The following is a 21,309-nucleotide window of genomic DNA, read 5'->3' as shown; positions in this document are numbered from 1 at the left end:
GTTAGAAAGGTACGTTTCAGTAGTTGCCAGAGAGCGCCAGATAATAGGCGTCACTGCACTTGCGCAGCTACGATGACGCAGGAAGCCCGCATGTTCGTACGTGTGAATCATTAAAAGATCTTGCATTAAAACGAATCTAATGTAAAAAACTGTCACGTCACGCTCATTGGAGGCAATTTGTTGTTAAGAAGCACTGCACAGTCTTCCTAAAGCCTTTGACACACTTTGCTGTTGGCAGACGCTTGTAAGAGCACTGTGTTTTGTTGTTGCATATGGCGCATTTTCTTTGCGACCTATGTTTTATTTTCGTTTTTTCTCTCGTTCATGTTTTGTTGCTGCAGTATTATTCTGCGCAGAAGCGGGATACAGTAAATTTTTTTGTTAGAGTATTAATTCTTACCAGTCAAAATCACAAAAATTTAACTGAAAACTAAAACAATGAAAAATTCCCGGAACTCAAAAAGATTCCTGGGTTTTTCCCGGTTTTCTCCCGGATGAAAAAATTCCCGGGTTTTTCCCGGATCTCCCGGGTCGTAGACACCCTGAGTTACATCATCTCCTTGATTAATATGAGGGTTGTACCAAAAGTTAGGTTCCCATATTTTTTACAAATAGAAAATATAGTTTATTGTTATTAATTTATACGTCATTGAAAAGCGTACACTTTTGTCTATTTTTCAACAGTCTCAATTTTTTTCGACACACCTTTGAAGAGAGTGTTACAGCTTTTGTCTTCCTAAGTCGAAGAAGTCTCCTGCCAACCCATTGAGGAAGCGTGCAACCTCTGCTCGGACTTCATCGTCACTCTTTAAGCGTTCACCTAAGTGTTCCTTTAGCTTGGGGAAGAGGCGATAATCGGTGAGGGCTAAGTCCGGGCTGTACAGGGGATGGGGCATAACAGTCCACCCAAATTTCTTCACAAGCTCCTGTGTTTGATGAGCAGGGTTCGAGCATTGTCGTGAAGAAGCACTACTCCCTCCTTCAGGCATCCTCTACGGCAATTCTGGATTGCTCGCCGGAGTTTGATCAATGTTTCACAATATCTGTATGAGTTTATCATCATCCCAGGTTGCATGAAATTGATGAGGAGTGGCCCCTTCTGATCCCAAAACAGTCGCCATAACCTTTTCTGCCAACTTGGTGGTGGTGAACCAGAGTGACGCCACTGACGAGATTTTTGTGTTGTTTCAGGGGTGTAATGAAACATCCACATTTCATTCGTGATGATAGAGTCCAACAACTTCTCCTTGTTGCCTCCCTCCTCACATTGTTGAAGAAACTTGCAAGCACAGTCAAGCCACGTTGCTCCTTGTGTCTGTCAGTCCGCATCTGGGAGACCCAGTGAGCACATACCTTGCGATAACCCATTGTTTCTGTTAAAGTTTTTTTCGATTGTGCTGTGGGAAACTTCTGGAATGCATTCAACAAGTTCACCGACAGTGCCCCTCCAATCTTCGAGCAGCTCACTGTTGATCAACTGGGCAATCGCATCTGAAACCGGTGGTCTTTCACTCTTTTCTTCAGCATGAACTTATGTGGGACCTTCAGCAAAATGCCGATGAATCTCCGAGGGCAGTAAGTTCCTTGTGCGGAGAAACTGGAATACTGCTCGAACCTCACACTTGGCGAGAGCGGCAATCAACACTTCCATCTCCAACGGCTGCCAAGCCAACACTGAGTGACATAGCGAATCGTGGACAGGTTGGCTCAAGAGTGAGGGAACCACTGCACACAGCACTGTTGTCAAAAAATGGCTCTGAGCACTATGGGACTCAACTTCTTTGGTCATAAGTCCCCTAGAACTTAGAACTACTTAAACCTAACTAACCTAAGGACAGCACACAACACCCAGCCATCACGAGGCAGAGAAAATCCCTGATCCCGCCGGGAATCGAACCCAGGAACCCGGGCGTGGGAAGCGAGAATGCTACCGCACGACCACGAGATGCGGGCAGCACTGTTGTCAGATTTGGCCTAGCACCTTCCCTAGAGAATGTAGCTCATTGGGAACCTTACTTTTGGTACAAACCTCGTATATGCGTGTTATTTATTTTTAAATGTTTATGTTATGTACATTAGAAGTGATTAACATGACAAATCATACTATTTTTACTGTGGACCTCCTGTCACCTACACTGTGGGCACAGCAGCTGGCCTCACCAGCCACCTTCACACTGTGAAAGCAATTGCGTAAACAACTGATCAGCCTGTAGTAAGTTTCTTGACATATACATACTATATATATAATTTATGAGTAAAGACAACAATTCATCAAAGAGTAGAGGCACTGAGGCAGAATGTGCACAGGACAAGAAAGTGACTTATGGGCACTGTGAGCTCATGTAGCGCACGATGACAATGGTGTGCACTAGCTTGGGATAGGTTGATAGAACAAAGGAAGGGGAGACTGAAGATGAGAGTGTGGTTGCAGGCTAAATGAAATTAAGCTCCTGAGACAGGGTGGAGTTGGGTACAGGGCAGGGTACTAGTATATGCTATTCTGTCGGTTCCTCTCAGTCCACTCTTCCACAACATTGTCATTTTGTGCTACACAAACTCACCCGTGTAAGTGTCCATGTGTTGCATTCCGCTGTCTACCTCTGAGCTGTCAGCTGCTCTTTCTAAACACTCTCATGGACTCTTTGCATCCTTTGTGCCCTCTCCCATCCCACCTAACACAATCCCTCAAATCAGTAATTCTTCTAAGTTGATGGTGAGTATCCATAACTTTTGCATAAATGTTCTGTTTAATGAAATATGTTTTAAGTGTGTTGTTTTCTTGGAGCCCAATAAAGCCTACTGTATTTACTCGAATCCAAGCCGCACTTTTTTTCCGGTTTTTGTAATCCAGAAAACCGCCTGCGGCTTAGAATCGAGTGCAAAGTAAGCGGAAGTTCTGAAAAATGTTGGTAGGTGCCGCCACAACTAACTTCTGCCGTCGAATATATGTAGCGCTACACAGGCATGTTTTGCAGGCACAAAGATAAATACTGGCGCCAAAACCTCTGCTTCAGTAAATAAATTAAAAAAAAAAAAAAGAGGTGGAAGACGAGCTTTTTTTCTCCGCCCCGAGTTTCGACCACTGCATTTTCATACATTATCCAACGAAGTAAATACAAATTCCGTATTGTTCATCATCGAATGTAGCAGCATTTCAATGTACTACGAAAATCTGACTGGCAAGACTGTTTGGGATGTTTGTTAATATGGCCAACTCGACGATTCTCTTCACCATAAGAATAATACAAATATAAACATTTTGTCATGTATTCTTTTGTGATTGCTGCTATCTCATTTAAATCCTGTCTGCCTAATAAACTACAAAACTAGAGTGAGACAACAGCAAACGTGGAAGAATACACATATCATGTCATGTTTATATTCATATTATTCTTATGCCTAATAGTGATACAGTCAGAAATGAAGCATGGCAATTGACTAGATTTTTAAATCTAAGATGACTAATTTCTGTGCAGAATGTAATGTACTAAAGAGGCGTCTGCAAAGATTTTCAAACGGAGAAAAATTTTCGCTAAACTCTCGTTCAGAACATCTATCATACGCAATCTATTATTTGGTTCTTGTTGATCATTATCAAAGAAAGGAGCAGTGTGAGTAACAACAAATAGCAGTCTCTAATTGTAAGCGGCGGTAGCGCACACAAAAGCAAGCCATGCCGCGAGCGGCGACAGGTCGTAAACACTCATTATCGGAATGCAACAAACAATGCATGACACAGTACAGCAAGAGTGACGTACACACCTATAACAAAGAGAACGGCACTTATCTGATCAAAGAAAATAAGCAATCAATTCAAACCAGACGAAGCACGTGAAAAAGGAAGGGTACCCGTATAAATACGGACGGAGCACCTGACGCATAGCAATGGCTACCTGGTAAAGCTTAACTGCTAAGCTTACGACTCGAACCAAACTACTGTAGCTGTATCGTCATTCATTTGACCTAAATTATGTCTCATATTACAATGGACCAACTTTGTTTTGATTTGGAGATGCGGCCTAAAACTTTTCTCTCCCCTTGAATTTCGAGTCTCAAATTTCAGGTGCGGCTTAGATTCGGGAAATTTTTTTTTCCTTGATTTAGAGTCTCATTTTTCAGGTGCGGCTTAGATTCGAGTAAATACGGTAGAACCCAGGAATTTTTTAGTAAATTTTGTGGTTCTGGAAAAGAGTTGCTAATAATATTTATTAGTGAGACAGCTACTGACTACTATGAGTGGACACACAGCAAAAGAAACAGATGATAAACAGCCTCGAGTGCTTTTAGTAAAATATAATTTTAAAAACTAAGCTTCCAACTCATTTGAAATTGAGTTTGTAATCAGGATGTATTATTAGTTTTGACTTAGAACAAAGATGTAGATTTATTGGTGCAAAAACCATCCAAAAACTGATTGTGGTGGAGGAAGCAATGGAGACCTACCTGTGGGGTGAAATATGAAAATAAACATATATATCATGGAACAGACTAGAGTGGAGTATGTAATTATAACTTCCATGTAAATGAAATGAAGGTAAGTAGGACACACAACCAAATGAATAGATGGCAAGTGACTGAGAAAGTTCTCTGCTGCATTCCAAAACACAAGAGAAGAACTAGACAATCACAAGGGAAGATCATTAGATATAGAAATGGCATGGAGGCCTGTAACCGAAGACGGTAAATGAATAGAGAAGTCAGAGAGCTGCTTTATCCAGCAGTAGATGTGAAATGACTGACGATTATAGTATGACTGATTTTTTAATAGCATTTACAGCTAGTATAATGATAAGATTATTTTTTTTCAAATTATTAGTTTTGTGACTCAACCATAGTTGAACACTGTTTTTATTCCTCACAAAATTTCATTTGCTGATTTCCAGATAAAAAGGAAAACTTGTACCTTGTAAACACTTGGAATATTTGATATTTGTGTCCTCTTTCAAAATATAATTTTCCATTAATAACATTGCACAATAAATGGTTATGCAATAGGTAATTCACCTTCACTAACTGAGTCCACTTAGCTTGAAACCCAATCTGTCAATTTATTTTATGTTATTACTCTTAAGTTTCAATATGCCACATAGTGGGGAGATAACACCAAATACTCAGAGTATTATACTTATTAACTTGTCTCCATGACTGATACATATGCCACAATTTGTGTGTGTGCGCGCCTCACAATGTATGTATATAATAGAGGGAACCATTCCACGTGGGAAAAATATACCTAAAAACAAAGATTCTGTAACTTATCAAACGAAAGCATTGGTACGTTGATAGAGACAACAACAACAACAACAACACACACACACACACACACACACACACACACACACACACACACAAATTTCAAGCTTTTGCAACCCACGGTTGCTTCATCAGGAGAGAGGAAAGGAGAGGGAAGGACGAAAGGATGTGGGTTTTAAGGAAGAGAGTGTGTCATTCCAATCCCGGGAGCGGAAAGACTTACCTTGAGGGGAAAAAGGGAGACGTATACATTTGCGTGCACACACGCGCGCGCGCACACACACACACACACACACACACACACACACACACACACACACACACACACACATCCATCCGCACATATACAGACACAAGCAGACATATGTAAAGGCAAAGAGTTTTGACAGAGCTGTCAGTCGAGGCGGAAGTACAGAGGCAAAGACGTTATTGAATGACAGGTGAGGTATGAGCGGCAGCAACTTGAAATTTCATTTTTGTTTTACTTGTAGCTTTATATGTCAGGTTCATCCGTTACCCACCAGGCCTCAACCCCCACTAATTTCAAGTTGCCGCCGCTCATACCTCACCTGCCATTCAATAACATCTTTGCCTCTGTACTTCCGCCTCGACTGACATCTCTGCCCAAACTCTTTGCCTTTACATAAGTCTGCTTGTGTGTGTGCGTGTACGAGTGTATACCTGACCCCCCCCCTCCCCCCCGCAAGGTAAGTCTTTCCGCTCCCGGGATTGGAATGACTCCTTACCCTCTCCCTTAAAACCCACATCCTTTCGTCTTTCCCTATCCTTCCCTCTTTCCTGATGAAGCAACTGTCGGTTCCGAAAGCTTGAAATTTGTGTGTGTGTTTGTGTTTGTTGTTGCCTTTATCAACGTACCAACACTTTCGTTTGGTAAGTTACAGAATCTTTGTTTTTAGATATATTTTTCACAATGTATGTATATTTTATTGATACCTTCTCTGCAGGATATTGGTTTTCTTTTGCAGTGCTGCTCTCTCAACAAGCAGCGTTCTCTTGTGCAGATTTAAGCGAACCAGAATGATTAGGGTTTAATGCTCCATCAATCATTACATTGTTAAGACTGAGCACAAGGAGAGATGGAACAAGGATAGGATGTGAAATAGGCCACATCCTTTTTTTAAGGAACTATCCTGTTACTTGTCTTAACTAGTTCATGAGAATTACAATAAACCTCAATAAGAATGCCTGAGTAGTGATTTGAACACAGTTCCTTCCAAATGCCAGTCTTGTACTTTAACCACTGTGCTATCTTGGCTCAGCTACAGCTACCTAACTGTTCCTTCAAGACACTTCTGACTGCAGAATGGTCCATGTTTTGCTCTCACCAATTCTTTCTCTGTTTACAATGATATGATAAAAATTAACTGGAAGAACTTGTCAATGTGGTGTGCTCACCTGTAATCATCATTGTTTCTAATGTGTCAAGTTACTGTTAAAATTGTCAGAGACACTATTTTATGAATGCTATGCCATACAGTACCAGTTTGAAGTGAAAGGAGATCACAAAATTTACAGAAGGCAATATCTGTTTACACTTATGTTGTGCCCTGCAGTAATCACAAACTTAAAAAACAAATTATACAATAAAACATTGCATTTATTTATCTGTAGCAATGCTACATACCCTCACACATGTACAAAACATTACAAAAACTGTACATATGTTCCACATGAAGTCATGAATTTATGATACATTATCTTTAAGAAACAATACATTTCAATTCCCCTTTGGCATTCCAATTCTAGACGAATGTCTTTTTTAAAAAAATTTACCATAAAGTGGTAAAACTTTACAAAAGAGTCAAGCATACATGTAAAGTTGTATGTTTCTATATACATGTATCACTCAGTGTGTGAGATCACTTTTAATAATGTGTAACTTGCTTTTTCCAGGATGTGTCTTATACATGAACTACATATAAGTGCGGTTTGAATATCATGCTTAGATCACATTGGTAGAGAAGAACACAAAACAAAAGAAAAGGGGAGTCAAAACACTCCTGGCATCTCTGTATTTCAATGTAAGAACATACAGCAGTGAAAACATACTTTAAATATACAATTCAATACAACTAATTTTTAAAGACTTACGGACAGGATACTCTATAGTAAATGTGGCATGCAACCTAATCCATTACAAAGTGAAAAAGTATTTCAGAGACATATCTCAAGAATAATTTCATCACAGGAAATGCCAATTTCAAGTTTTTCCATTTAGGGATTGACTCAAACTATAAAAAATACAATGAACCATTTCTATTTACGAGAAACAAGTAAAGATTGTGCGTTGCTACCACTAGGCAGAAAGAGAGAGTTCACAGGGTTTTTTAAACTCTCATTCAGCTATGGCATATTTACAATTAGTATGGTATAATCTCCAAAGCCACAACAGTAACATAAAAAAATAAAAATTGATCGGCACAGACTTTAAGATGACAGGTATTTCATTGCTGTATGCCATAAGGAAATTTAAATTGCTTCGTAACAGTTACTGGTTATGGCTACAGTGAAAACTGATAGGCAGAAGTATTTTTTATTCCACATACATTGTAGAACAGAAGCAGGTAACTTTAAGGCTTCCCTGTACATATTTTACAGAAATCACACAACTCTTTGAAATGAGGAAAATTGCTTGCACTTCTGAGAATTCTGGTCAAAGGTTTATAGTATAAAATATTGCACAGTTCTTTATCATATATTAAGAAACAGTTTGTCTGAAAGACTTTTTACACTGAAGTGCTCTTAGATCAGCAATTTTTCTTTCAGCCTTGAATTTAAAAATGTTAGTGTAGAAATATGGAACATTATAAAAACTTTGGTCATTGTAAAATGTACATATATGTATATAAAAGCTGCAAGAGGTTCCCTGACATAAAAGGCAAAAAAATAAAAAAAGAACAGTAATGTGGTTCATTTCAATGTGAAATTTAATGTGCACAAGCCTCAGGTTTCAGTTTAACAATAACTGAAGTGCTTCAAACACAGCATTTGTAACAATACCTAAATAAACATACCATTAACACAAATCACAATGGAATGAGGAAAATAAATATTTCTATCAACAACACAGACATAGGACTCAAACATTCAGTAATGGACAAAGTCACAAAATGATCCTCATACTGAATAAGACAAAATGCAATTACATTTTTCAATGAGGTAGAGGGTAATTCAAAATTAAATTTAAACAGATCTCTTCTACATTTCTCAAATTTTATGCATCCAGGTATCAAATTCTCTGCCCAAGCTTTCAGGCTGACTTCCTGTTTTAAATTTTTTAATATTCCAGTACACAATCAAAAAAGCTTTTCATCTCTTACGATGATTATGAACAAAGAATAATGCAGTGAGAATATTTTTCTGAACATCTCTTCAATTACATAAGAACATGATGCACAGTAAAGATATTTCAACTAACTTGATAACTTAAACAGACTTCACTATATTGTTAATTCTTTGAAAATTTTTTCTTGACAGCTGCAGCAGGGAAACTATGTACCATCAGAGTAATAATATTAAAAGGTATGAACTCGATATCGCTCTCTGTTAGTTTGTGTCACACATATTGTAATGATTAGTGCATAGAATACTTTAATAGTTACAAAACAGAAGTAAGTAAAATTAAACATAAATAAAAATCATGGAAAGACAAAGAAATGTATTCTTTAAACATACTGGGAACATCTTTAAATTCTGAAGAGCACTTTGTCTTAAAATACTACAGAAAGACATAAGAAACAAATGTGAAATCTAACAGAGGTGCAAATTCAGTTGGAACTACAGATCAAACAATATAATACGTTGATTCCATCATTTGTATTTTCTCTGTTTTGTATGTAATATTTATCTTTGGGAGTAGGACTAAGTAACTCATCATAACTTACGTTATTTTTCTACACTCGTTCCTTGCTTACATTATCACCACAGAACCAAAATAAATTTAATAGCTCCAAAAAATCTCGATTCAAAGCTTATCTGGAAGGCCTGACTGATTTTAAGGCAATATCAACACAAATTATCACCTTTTTCTATCTAGTTTATTAATGTTAATAGCAGACTACACAAGAAGGAAAGTGTTATTTACACGAATCTGTGTCACTTAACATTTGCAACCTCCCATTACTAAGACATGAATGAGCAGAATATAGTGAATGGAATTAGCAACTTCAATAAACAGGCTCAATGAAACTGGAATAATAATTGTGCAAAAGGTTACAAGTATGGCAGTATACAGAACATCATTTAAGGAAAACCAGAACATTAAGGAAACAAGTATTACAGCCAATCTGGTAATGTCACCAGCCAAAAATGCAGCATTCAGTTTTTCAAAAAAGTCTATAAACCTTTTATTTCAAGCAATCTCTAATTTGTGTAAGAAGTTCCTTAATTTATGTGCTAAAATTTAACATCAAACAGAACTAAAATGAGAAAAATCAAATTGGAATATGTATAAAAAAACATGAATTATTACCAAGTACAGCCTGGGCAGAAAATTTGAGGGCATTCGAAATACGGAATTTATATACAAACACACAAAGGGAGACTGTTTTGAACTTGATCAGTCAAAATTCAGCCACAATTCAATTAGGTAATATAAACAAAATAACATTCCATCATTTCACTTTGAGGGCCATCTTTACTAAATAACAAATGGAGCTTGACACTTCTTGTCCTCAATGTATCTACACAGTTTCTGGTCCTATTAAGAAATATTGTCTCTATAGCTCTTACGAAATCTTACAGCTAAAATTATTCACCCAATATGAGGAAAGTATTTAAGATACTACAAAACTATAACTTGGCTTTAAGTTGCTATATACCAAGGAAAGAAAGGTATAATAATACTGCAAAAGTGTTTTAAAATTATTATATAATGGAATGTTAAAGGGAAGTACATTTTCTTTAAATCCAGTATAAATGAATATTCTATGGAATAGGTACACAAAGGTTAAATTTGGCTTTTTATTTAAAATCCAAAATGAAAGCCAATATTCTATTACTCTCTTTCTTCATGCAAAGGACCTGTGTTCTGATTTATGCAAGTACACCATAATATGGGATTTAGTCAAGAAACTGTCGAGTCTGTGTGCAACATTAGGAACTGTATTCTCAGAAAAATAAAACAATCTACTTGGATCTTAACAATGACTAATTATACACATTGAGGATGCTGAAGTCAAGTTTCATTTGCTACACACACACACACACACACACACACACACACACACACACACACACACACACACACACTCCCATCAGTATGGCAGCAGATACGTGAAATGAGATACTGCACATAACACCATACCCCATCAATAAGAAATTGCTATATTCAGTGACCACTGTCAATCAGATGCTTGTTTCCCAAGTTTTCTTCTTTTATGCAGTCGTTTATGATAACTCTGAGCTAATGAGTTTATTATTGAAATGATAAAATACAAAACCATTGCAATAACAAATTTTTCAAATATGGATGCCAGCAAATTACTTTCCTGAAAAAGAAGAATGTCACTTAACAAAACAGCTATTACACATTAAATAATAATTACAAATAATTTTACAGAAACATATGACAAACTTAACTTTTTGTAGTTGAAAATAACTGGTGACATTACAGAATTGAAACAAATGAAGTTTAGAAGAAAAAGTAGTGGTACCGATATAAGTGGAACCAATTTTTATAATGACCATTACACTGAAACTCACGCACACCCCCTCCCCCCCTCCAGCTCCCCCCTTTCCCACATCCACATATGCAACAGAGTTGTATGTAAGCAAGTGGGCAAGTGGGGGACGTGTTCTGCACATTTTTGCGTTGTCACTACTGTGCGCTCTGTTCCTGACCAATAACACCAGCCTTAGTGTACTGCAGCAACTGGAAACAGCAGGTTAAGGGTCACATTCATTCACTCTTACAGAAAAATACAATGCACATTCCGTATTTGACATTACAGTCAGAGGTGGCATGATGACACTATTGGCTGGAGCATAACATGGCACACTGCTCTTGCTACTGTGCTACAAGATACCACCCATATTCTTATGTGCATTTCCTTTTACACTTGAAACTTTTTGAATTATTGTGATGCAAATGGTGTTCTCATTTCGAGAACATTTTTTTCCCCTCATGGACAGACTGCCCCATCACTCTCACCCACAGATGGTCAGATTGTAGGTTCCAGAGGGACAATGAGCACATACATTACTCCAGAACCTCAACAACTTTTCACCTATTTGTTTTACATGGTCCACATCTGTAGTGTAGGTCACTTTCCTGGATGTAAAACACTGCAATCGCTGGTTCATAAGTACTTCTGTCTACATCAAATCCACCAAAGCTAGCAATACCTACATGTGACTGTTGTGTCACATTCAATACCAAAACTTTTCTACCACTACAGCATAGTCATCTGGGAATATCACACGAAAATCAGTCCTCCCAGTATTCTGCAAGTCTCGCTGATGCTTTTGCAGGTCAAAACTACTCTCCCCAACCTGACCAGGAAGAGCTTTACTGTGTGAAATTTAAAACTTGCCCAGCATACAGATTGTTCCATAAAATTTTGGGAAAACTGCCAAGTGTATGCAACTTGCTGCCATGATATTTCAGAGCAGAGTCTTCTGGCCATCTTCAGGTGAATACTGACAAAAATGCATTGAGCTCATGTAGTTAAGGCCTTGCTGGCATGTATTTATGTTCTAAGTATATGTGCTGCACTGCGTACCTTCCAAGGTGAAAGATTGCCACATCAGTATCAAATCTAATGTCTTCATACAATAAAATTGCAGAGCACAAACTATGAAGAGCATGATGTTTTTTTTTATGACAGGATTCCATGTAGAATTTAACTGGAAGCCACTGTCTCGACTGATAAGGGACTCAAGCAATTTAATTTCTACTGGTTCATTTACGATTGAGTTCCAAAAGTTTCACAAATAGGGCCACCATTTTTGATTCATTTTATTTAATCAAATGAGCAGTGGAAAAGCAATGTTCAGTGACTGTGTACTTCTTGGCTTCCAGAAGGCAAGTATGCTGCTAATCTACAATTTGATGATCCTGCACAGTGCACGTAGCTTGCCCTGTATAAGCCGTGCAAATCTTGCACTTTCACATGAAATACTGTAAACACCTGCCTTGCGGAACTATTAAACTTTAAGTCTTTATAGTATTCCGTCTATTTTCACTGAAACATTTTCAGTATATGGTAGATAAAAAGTAGTTTTGAAGGCCTCATCCTCTTGCTCTGTTGTTCATATGTCTGCAACACTTTCTGCACTTGCCAAGACAAATATCTGTTGTTCAGGAGCACAGTCTGCATATGTTCCTACTCCTTTTGCAAATTATGCAAATTATCTGTATCCAAGATGGTTCACATTAGGTGGATTAAGGTCTTTAGAATGGCCATCATTTGTACCAGATGGTGGCAACCAGCAGCCTGAAAGTACAGGTCTGTATAAATGGGTTTTTTAAACACCAATTGCCAAGTATGCCATTGCTCTTATGTTAAACCAAGACGTCTCAAAATGGCAAGCAACCATCTTTCTGAATCCCGGTAGTAAAGTTTATTTTTTCTTGTATGGAGTTCAGATGTTGAAGGAACTCTGAAACCGTACAAAGTGTGAGGCCACACTATAAAATTGTTGTCATGTGTCACAAATTTGCTGTTGGTTTTAAAACAGCTGAGGCGAGAACTTGTCCCTCAAAATCTTCCTTAAAAAGATGGGCCGTCAGGGAAGACAAATGACTCCCCATGGTGACACTGTCAGATTGTTAAAAAAACTCACTGTTAAACACAGAGTACAGTGGAGTGGGTGTGTTCAAACAACACTGTAATGTCAGCCCCAAACGTGCTGTCGATGAGTCCATCAAAGGCACATTAGTAAAACACAAAACAACAACGAAGCTGACTAATCCCAGCTTAAGTGACTCAAGTCTGCTGACAAAAATCACTATACTTTCTTGTATGGTACAGACACTTGCCTACAGTAAAGATAACGTCAGTAAAGACATCAAATACTTTAAGAAAATCATATGTGGCTGCTGCAATATTGCTCACTACAGGGTGTAAAGGCACACCTTCTTTGTGGATCTTTTGCAGTCCGTACTGTCCAGGTGGAACTAAAGTATTTGATCTCAGTCCTTAATGACCTACTTTGGTACATAAATGTTAGATATAAATCTGTTGTATTTTACAACGGCCTTGGAACGCTATAGAACACTGATTTTATTAACATAGACCTCCAGTGGTATGGACTTTAATAGTACTGTACCCATGTCTGCTGTAAAGTTACGGAAGCTGGCCTCTCCATAGGCAACATGCTGCTCTCTGGTGGTGCAGGTCTTGTCAACATGTGGCAAGACTCCCAACATATTTTCTCTGCTGTGTCTGTTACAACACAGCACACAGCCTCTTCGATGGAACTGATGAAGTCCACTAGTTGTGGTGAAACAAGAGTAGGAGTAAAATTAAGACCTCCTGCCAATATGCACACAGTCACATCATCCATAGATTTCCCTATCAATCAATGCACAGCATTCTAAGGTATGGCCACATCAAACTAGATCAATTATTTGTGGAACATGTTACTTAACATAATGTTTTTGTCAATGGCTGCTTCACTATTTGTGTCACCTGGATTCTGCCCCTAAACACACACAATTTTGCAGGTGGAGACTCTTCCTATGATATATACCTCATAACTGCAATCCAATGGTCTTAATGTCCTATACTTCCTCATCACCATTCTTTCTAACCTGTCTACTTTTTTAATTATCTGCTTCAACCGAACTCACTCTTATCTTCCTTTTTCTACACCTTACTTCAGACAGTTCACCTTCCCATTGTATTTTATTTCCAGAGTGCCGTCTAATATACCATTACACCACCACTAAGCTTCCTAGCGTGAGTGCCAGTTATCCTCACCATGCTCCCAACTGGTACGATCTTTTGAAACCCACTCCCCCTTACTGTACCTCCCTTTCCCAATCTCATGTTCCTTACACGTTTATTTCACCTACACCAACCACTATGGTTACATGCCCCACTAAGGTAACAATCATGCAGACAACAATATGTCTGGTAGAAGTGAAGACATGAGGGTTTGAAGCTTTTTTATTACCCTTCACTGATTACAAGTATCTTACTTAAATGTACCAAAATGCTGTGGTACAATGGAATATGAAACCAGATTGATTGAGGTGGGTTATGGGACTAAACAACGAAGTCATTAGTAACACAATTCAAGAGTTACTTGCATAAGACAAAGGCACCTGGTAAAAGTGGGTGCTAAAAGTGAGGAAGCTAAAAACACACAGAGTAGAAAGGCATAAAGGAGGCCCCAACCACAACACTCCTGCTCCTGCTCCAGGAATAAAACAAAACCCTATAACTAAAAATAAAGACCACTTTCATGAAGGAAACTGATAACCAGTTCAACCATGAATTATCTGCCAATATTAAAGACAAGGAATCTGGAAGGCTATATGTATATGAAGGGCCAAAAGAGGGGGACATTCCACCAATATATGGGCTACTGTCAGTGTGGCCCCACAACCACACTGTGGGGAGTGGCTCATTACACAAGAGAAAACAATGAGTCAGCCTAGTATAACCGATGCATAGCCGGCATATGACAGTGAACTCCTTCCATGGGAAGCGGAAGGAAGAGGGCCAAACTGCACTAGTTTCCTTGGATGTGTGGAGTTTATTACTGAGACAATAGTGCACCATAAGTCATTCCACTTTTGGGCAAAGAGAGATCTCAGATGTAACCACATATCTGCACTGGGAATATTGAAAGGGAAGGGGGGTAAGTATCTGTCTCTCTAGCCAGTTCATTTCCTGGGATGCCCACATGACTTGGGACCAGAGAAAGACAACAGAGCAGGTGGGACGGTCAAGGGCAAAGAGAAGGTCATAGACAGCAGAGATCAAAGAGTGATGAGAATAGCATCAGTTTATAGCCTGCAGGCTACTCACTGAGTTGGCACATATAAAACCACTGTGGAGGGAGGCCTGAGTGTTGGGGAAAAAAAAACAGGGCCCAGCTAATGGCTAGCATCTCTGCTATGAACACACTACATGATCACAGCAGTAAATGGTGTTCCAATAGGAGTAGGAGACGTAAAAGTGTATTCCGTCTTTTCTATCATTTTAGAACCATCAGTGTAGAAGATATTAGCATCCTGGAACTCTTCAAGGATGGAATGTACAAGACACCACAATATCATAGTGGCAACAGACCACAGGACCCTGGAACAGGACATGTTCAAATTGACAATCACACCCAAGGGTGGGTGTCAGGTGGAGACATCCCCTGTTTGCAAAGAGAGGGGTACACAGGATGGTCAGGGAATTGTCTGATGCAATTGGATAAAAAAACAAGAGTTGGATCCGTCATATTTATAGAGGGGGAATCCCCGATTCTGCAAGGAGACTGTTGACGGGACTAGTGCAACAGGCACTGATAGCCAGATGCACCTCGTAATTATGAACAGGGTCAAGTAGTTTCAGAGTGGAAGGAGCCACTGAGCCATAAACCTGACAACCATGATCTAGTCTGGACAAAACCAGAGTGCGGTAAATATGGAGAAGAGTAGCACACTCTGGACTCCAAGATGCATGGGTCACGAGGCAGAGAGCATTAAGTTTCTGCAAGCAGGTAGTCTTCAGGTGGGAAAATGGGGCAGCCACATCAGCTTCCTGTCAAAAAGGAGGCCCGAGAAACAGGACAGTACTACATCATCTAGGTGCTGGTTGCCTAAATAAAGTTCTGGATCAGGTGCGCTGTGGGTCGATGGCAAAAATGCATAACCCGCATTTTGGAGGAAGAAAACTGGAAGCCATGGGAAAGGGCCAGGAGGCCAGTCAGATGGCACTTTAGAGCTGGAATTCAGCAGATGCTACCAAGTGGGAGCTGCATCAGATGCAAAAATCATATAACGCTGGGGAAACCAGAGGGCCAACAGACGTTTCAAGCTCATTGATGGCGACAAGTGAGAGTGTGATACTTAACACAGAACCCTGCGGGGCACCCATCGAAGTGGCACTCCCCACAGGGGATGGTATGCATTAAAGTCCCCCTGGAGGAGATACAGGAGTGGGAGTTGCTGTATTAAGGCAGGCAGTTCAACATAAGGAAGTGGCACACCTGGGAGGGAGGTAGACATTGCAAATGGTGATTGGTAGGGTTGTCTGCACTCGTACCACTATTTCTTCTAGGTTGCTATGAAGGGAGATCCAGTAACTAATGATATCGGTGCAAACCAAGGTGCAACCCCTCCAGATGCAATCTTGGGGCCAAACTAGAGTTATCAGTCCATTTTTCCTGACGCAAGCAAGGCTCAAGGCACAAAAACACCAAAAGAACATTTGAGAATGTAAAAGAGGGAAAAGGAATGGGGAACCACACCTAAAAAGAAAATGAATGGAACAAACAAAAAAAACAGGGAAAACATACACCACAAGGAAAAGTAGAAGAGGTTATTAAAACCATAGAGCAAAAGGTCTAGGCTGGCTGATCACAATAATAAAAGAGGATGAGCCAGCCACCCTGCAACACATTAAAATTTCCACCATAAAAAGACAAGGCGAGATGAACACATGTAGGTAAAAGATGATCACCAAGACAAACAAAGCGCAACAGAGTTAAAATGGAGGGAGGGTGGCAGCCTCCTAGAGAAAGCTAATGCCCACCATTAGATGATATGATAAACACCCTCCCCCCCCCCCCCCCTCCTGCTCAAGAATAAAACGTGAAACTAAATTTGCTGTTGAGGCATTGTTGCCCAGCACCCGAAGGTAGGGTGCTGGGAAGGTTAAAAAGATTGTCACAGAGGGGCTAAAAGTGGGCAGTCCAGCAAGATGTGGACGACAGTCATATGTGAGCCACAGTGACTCCGAGGTGGGTCCTCACAACTGATGAGGTAGCCATGTGTTAGCCACGTATGGCCAATGTGGAGCCGGCAGAAAACCACAGAATCCCTGCGAGAGGCCCACATTGAGGACTTCCACACATTCGTAGTCTCCTTAATGGCACACAATTTGTTGTGCATACTGAGATTATGCCATTCAGTCACCCAAGGCTGAAAAACCTTGTGGCGTAATAATGATTGCAGGTCAGTTACAGGGATGCCAATCTCCAGAAGAGGTTTCCGTGTAGCCTGTTTGGCCAGCCTGTTGGCACATTCATTTTCTGGGATTCCGACGTGGCCTTGAGTCCACACAAACATCACGGAGTGACTGGTATGTTCCAGGGCATAGATGAACTCCTGAATGTTCGCTAGCAAAGGATGGAGGGGGGTAGCATTAGTTGATAGCTTGTAGGCTACTCAAGGAGTCAGTACACAGAAGTGTATTGCTCCCTCCTATGCATATGTCGCGAAGAGACCATGAGGATAAAATCAGTGAGATTAGAGCCCACACAGAGGCATACCGACAATCTTTCTTTCCACTGCCCTTCAGGTGCAGCTGAAAAACGCACAGGAGGAGCTAGATAGGATGAGGAGGGAGAAGGGGATTGGGTAATGGGAGCTGGCTGTTGGCAAGAGATCTGCTAGGAGAAGGAGATGGAGATTTTCAGATAGTTTTACTATTGGTGTTTGTAATAGATTTGACCAACTGTCAGAGTCTAGTGGAGAGGAATCTCTAGTAGCTGTACATGTAGGAAGTATGCAGCAGACCTCAGCAGTCACAGTGGCTAGGACAGTTGCAAAGTCTAAGAGAAAGAAGAAGGTTCTGCTGTTAGGTAGTTCTCATGGTAGAGGTGTAGGCCAGCAGTTGCAGGAAGTTTTGGGGAGTGAGTACCAGGTCACCAGCATTGTGAAGCCTAATGCAGGATTGGCTCAGGTGACTTTTAACATAGGGGGGGTTATGTAGGGTTTTTACAAAAGAGGACCAGGTAGTGATTGTGGGTGGGGCTGGTAATAGTATTGATAGGGATGGGGAGTATGACATAGATGGTGACCTGGAAAAGATAGCCACTCAGACTGGCAACACGAATGTGCATTTCGTGGAACTGTTTCAGCGTCACGACCGGCCTCATCTTAATACAGCCATCAGGCGTAATAACATGAGACTTTGGGGTGCGCTAATGACAGATGGTATGAGTTACATTTCAGTGGTGTCGGTGGAGTCTTGTGCATTTCGTGGAACTGTTTCAGCGTCACGATCGGCCTCATCTTAATACAGCCGTCAGGCGTAATAACATGAGACTTGGGGGTGCGCTAATGACAGAAGGCATGAGTTACATTTCAGTTGTGTCGGTGGAGTCTATCAGCAGGACGGGTTTCACTAGACATGGCCTGCACCTCAACAGGTATGGAAAGGGGAGGTTGGCAAAGCTTATAGGTGACAGCATAGGTGGGGGTGGTGGGATCACTCATGGGAAAATTCTGGTAGTTGTGGGTGTTAGAGCTGTACCTTTTTTAGATTGAAGTCAGCTGACAGGTATTCCTGCTTAAGGGAAGTCTCTCTAACAAAGAAACCACTTTCGACACAGCTTAGGTATCCGATTAATGAGGGAATTAGTATATTTCATCAAAACATACAAGGCATTAGAGATAAAGTTAGTGAACTACTTATAGATGTTGACTCTGAAATTATTGGTATATCTGAACACTTCTTAAATAAGGAGATAATTCAGAGGCTTCCTTTACCAGGATACAGGTTGGCTGGCAGCTTTTCTAGGAACTCTTTGCGGTGTGGGGGAGTAGCCATGTATGTGAAAAACGGTATCCCATTTGAGTCAACTGATGTTTCAAAGTACTGCACTGAAAAGGTGTTTGAATGTTGTGAAGGTGTGGTTAAATTTAGTGGAGCTAAACTTCTTACTGTTGTTATTTATAGCTCCCCAGACTCCGATTTCACAATATTTTTGCTAAAGCTAGAGGAGGTTCTTGGTTCACTTTATAGGAAATACAAAAAATTAGTTATATGTGGTGACTTCAATATAAATTGTATAAGTGATTGTGCAAGGAAAAGGATGCTGGTAGACCTACTTAATTCATATAATCTTATGCAAATCATATTCTTTCCAACGAGAGTGCAAGGGAACAGTAGAACAACCATAGACAATATTTTTGTTCATTCGTCATTACTAGAAGGGCATTCTGTTAGCAGAATGGTGAATGGCCTTTCAGATCATGATGCACAAATTTGAAGTCTAAAAGATTTTTGTGCTGCAACGCAGGTTAAATATAGTTACCAACGTTTTAGGAAAGCTGATCCAGTTACTGTAGAGACTTTTGTAAACCTTATCAAGGAACAAGAGTGGCAAGATGTTTATAGTGCGGATACAGTAGACGATAAATATAATGCTTTCCTCAAGACTTTTCTCGTGCTCTTTGAAAGTTGCTTTCCGTTAGAACGTTCAAAACAGGGTACTAACACAAACAGGCAGCCTGGGTGGCTGACTAAAGGTATAAGAATATCTTGTAGAACAAAGTGGCAATTATATCAAAACGTTAGAAACAGTCACAATCTAAATGCAGTAGCCCATTACAAACAGTATTGTAAGGTGCTTAAAAAAGTTATTAGGAAGGCAAAAAGTATGTGGTATGCAGATAGAATAGCTAAGTCTCAGGATAAAATTAAAACCATATGGTCAGTCGTAAAGGAAGTGGCTGGTCTGCAGAGACAGGTCGAGGATATAGAATCAGTGCGTAGTGGGAATGCCCGTGTTACTGATAAGTCACATATATGTACAGTATTTAATAATCACTTTCTGAATATAGCAGGTGAACTAAATAGAAACCTTGTCCCAACAGGGAATCATATAGCGCTCGTAGAAAAAAGTGTTCCGAGACTGTTACCTGAAGTGCTCCTCCATGATACTGACAAGAGGGAGATCGAGTTAATAATTAAATCACTAAAGACCAAGAACTCTCATGGATATGACGGGGTATCTAGCAGAATACTGACGTATTGTTCCATGTATGTTAGCCCAGTACTTAGCCATATCTGTAACTTTTCCTTTAGGAGTGGTCGGTTTCCTGACCAATTAAAGTACTCGGTAGTGAAGCCACTTTATAAAAAGGGAGACAGGGATAAAGTTGATAATTATAGACCTATTTCTATGCCATCGGTGTTTGCTAAAGTTATCGAGAGGGTTGTGTATACAAGGTTACTGCAGCATTTAAATTCACATAATTTGCTGTCAAATGTACAGTTTGGTTTTAGAAATGGCTTAACAACTGAAAATGCTGTAGTCTCTTTTCTCTGTGAGGTTTTGGACGGATTAAATAAAAGGTTGCGAACGTTAGGTGTTTTCTTTGATTTAACAAAGGCTTTTGACTGTGTTGACCACAAAATATTACTGCAGAAGTTGGAACATTATGGAGTAAGGGGAGTAGCTTATAATTGGTTCGCCTCTCACTTGAAGAACAGAAAGCAGAAGGTAATTCTCCACAATATTGAGAGTGGTAATGACGTTCAGTCCCAATGGGGCACTGTTAAATGGGGCGTTCCCCAAGGATCGGTGCTGGGGCCACTGCTGTTTCTTATTTATATAAATGATATGCCTTCTAGTATTACAGGTGATTCAAAAATATTTCTGTTTGCTGATGACACCAGCTTGGTAGTGAAGGATCTTGTGTGTAATATTGAAACATTATCAAATAATGTAGTTCATGAAATAAGTTCGTGGCTTGTGGAAAATAATTTGATGCTAAATCACAGTAAGACTCAGTTTTTACAGTTTCTAACTCACAATTCAACGAGAACTGATATTTTAATCAGACAGAATGGGCATGTTATAAGCGAGACGGAACAGTTCAAGTTCCTAGGCGTACGGATAGATAGTAAGCTGTTGTGGAAAGCCCATGTTCAGGATCTTGTTCAGAAACTAAATGCCGCTTTATTTACCATTAGAACAGTATCTGAAATAAGTGACATTTCAACACGGAAAGTAGTCTACTTCGCATATTTTCATATGCTTATGTCATATGGTATTATTTTTTGGGGTAGTTCTTCTGATTCAAAAAGGGTATTTTTGGCACAAAAACGGTCTGTTCGAGCTATGTGTGGTGTAAGTTCT

General features: G+C 39.8%; 1 protein-coding gene across 4 annotated transcripts in view; it reads right to left on the bottom strand.

Annotated features, from left to right (window-relative positions):
- Window positions 1–7,788: 7,788 nt before the first annotated feature.
- LOC126100195 (vacuole membrane protein 1-like) overlaps window positions 7,789–21,309 on the bottom strand; it is a 99,538-nt gene continuing 86,017 nt past the window's right edge. For all 4 annotated transcript variants that reach the window (XM_049910757.1, XM_049910754.1, XM_049910756.1 and 1 more), the window contains one exon: window positions 7,789–10,763. In XM_049910757.1, the coding sequence (XP_049766714.1) occupies window positions 10,617–10,763 (147 nt within the window). In that variant the 3' untranslated portion in view covers window positions 7,789–10,616. The remainder of the gene's footprint in view (window positions 10,764–21,309) is intronic.

This window comes from Schistocerca cancellata, chromosome 9 (assembly GCF_023864275.1).
Source record: "Schistocerca cancellata isolate TAMUIC-IGC-003103 chromosome 9, iqSchCanc2.1, whole genome shotgun sequence".
Classification (NCBI taxonomy): domain Eukaryota; kingdom Metazoa; phylum Arthropoda; class Insecta; order Orthoptera; family Acrididae; genus Schistocerca; species Schistocerca cancellata.
Note: the sequence above shows the minus strand (reverse complement) of the source record. Positions and strands in the feature narration are given on the sequence as shown.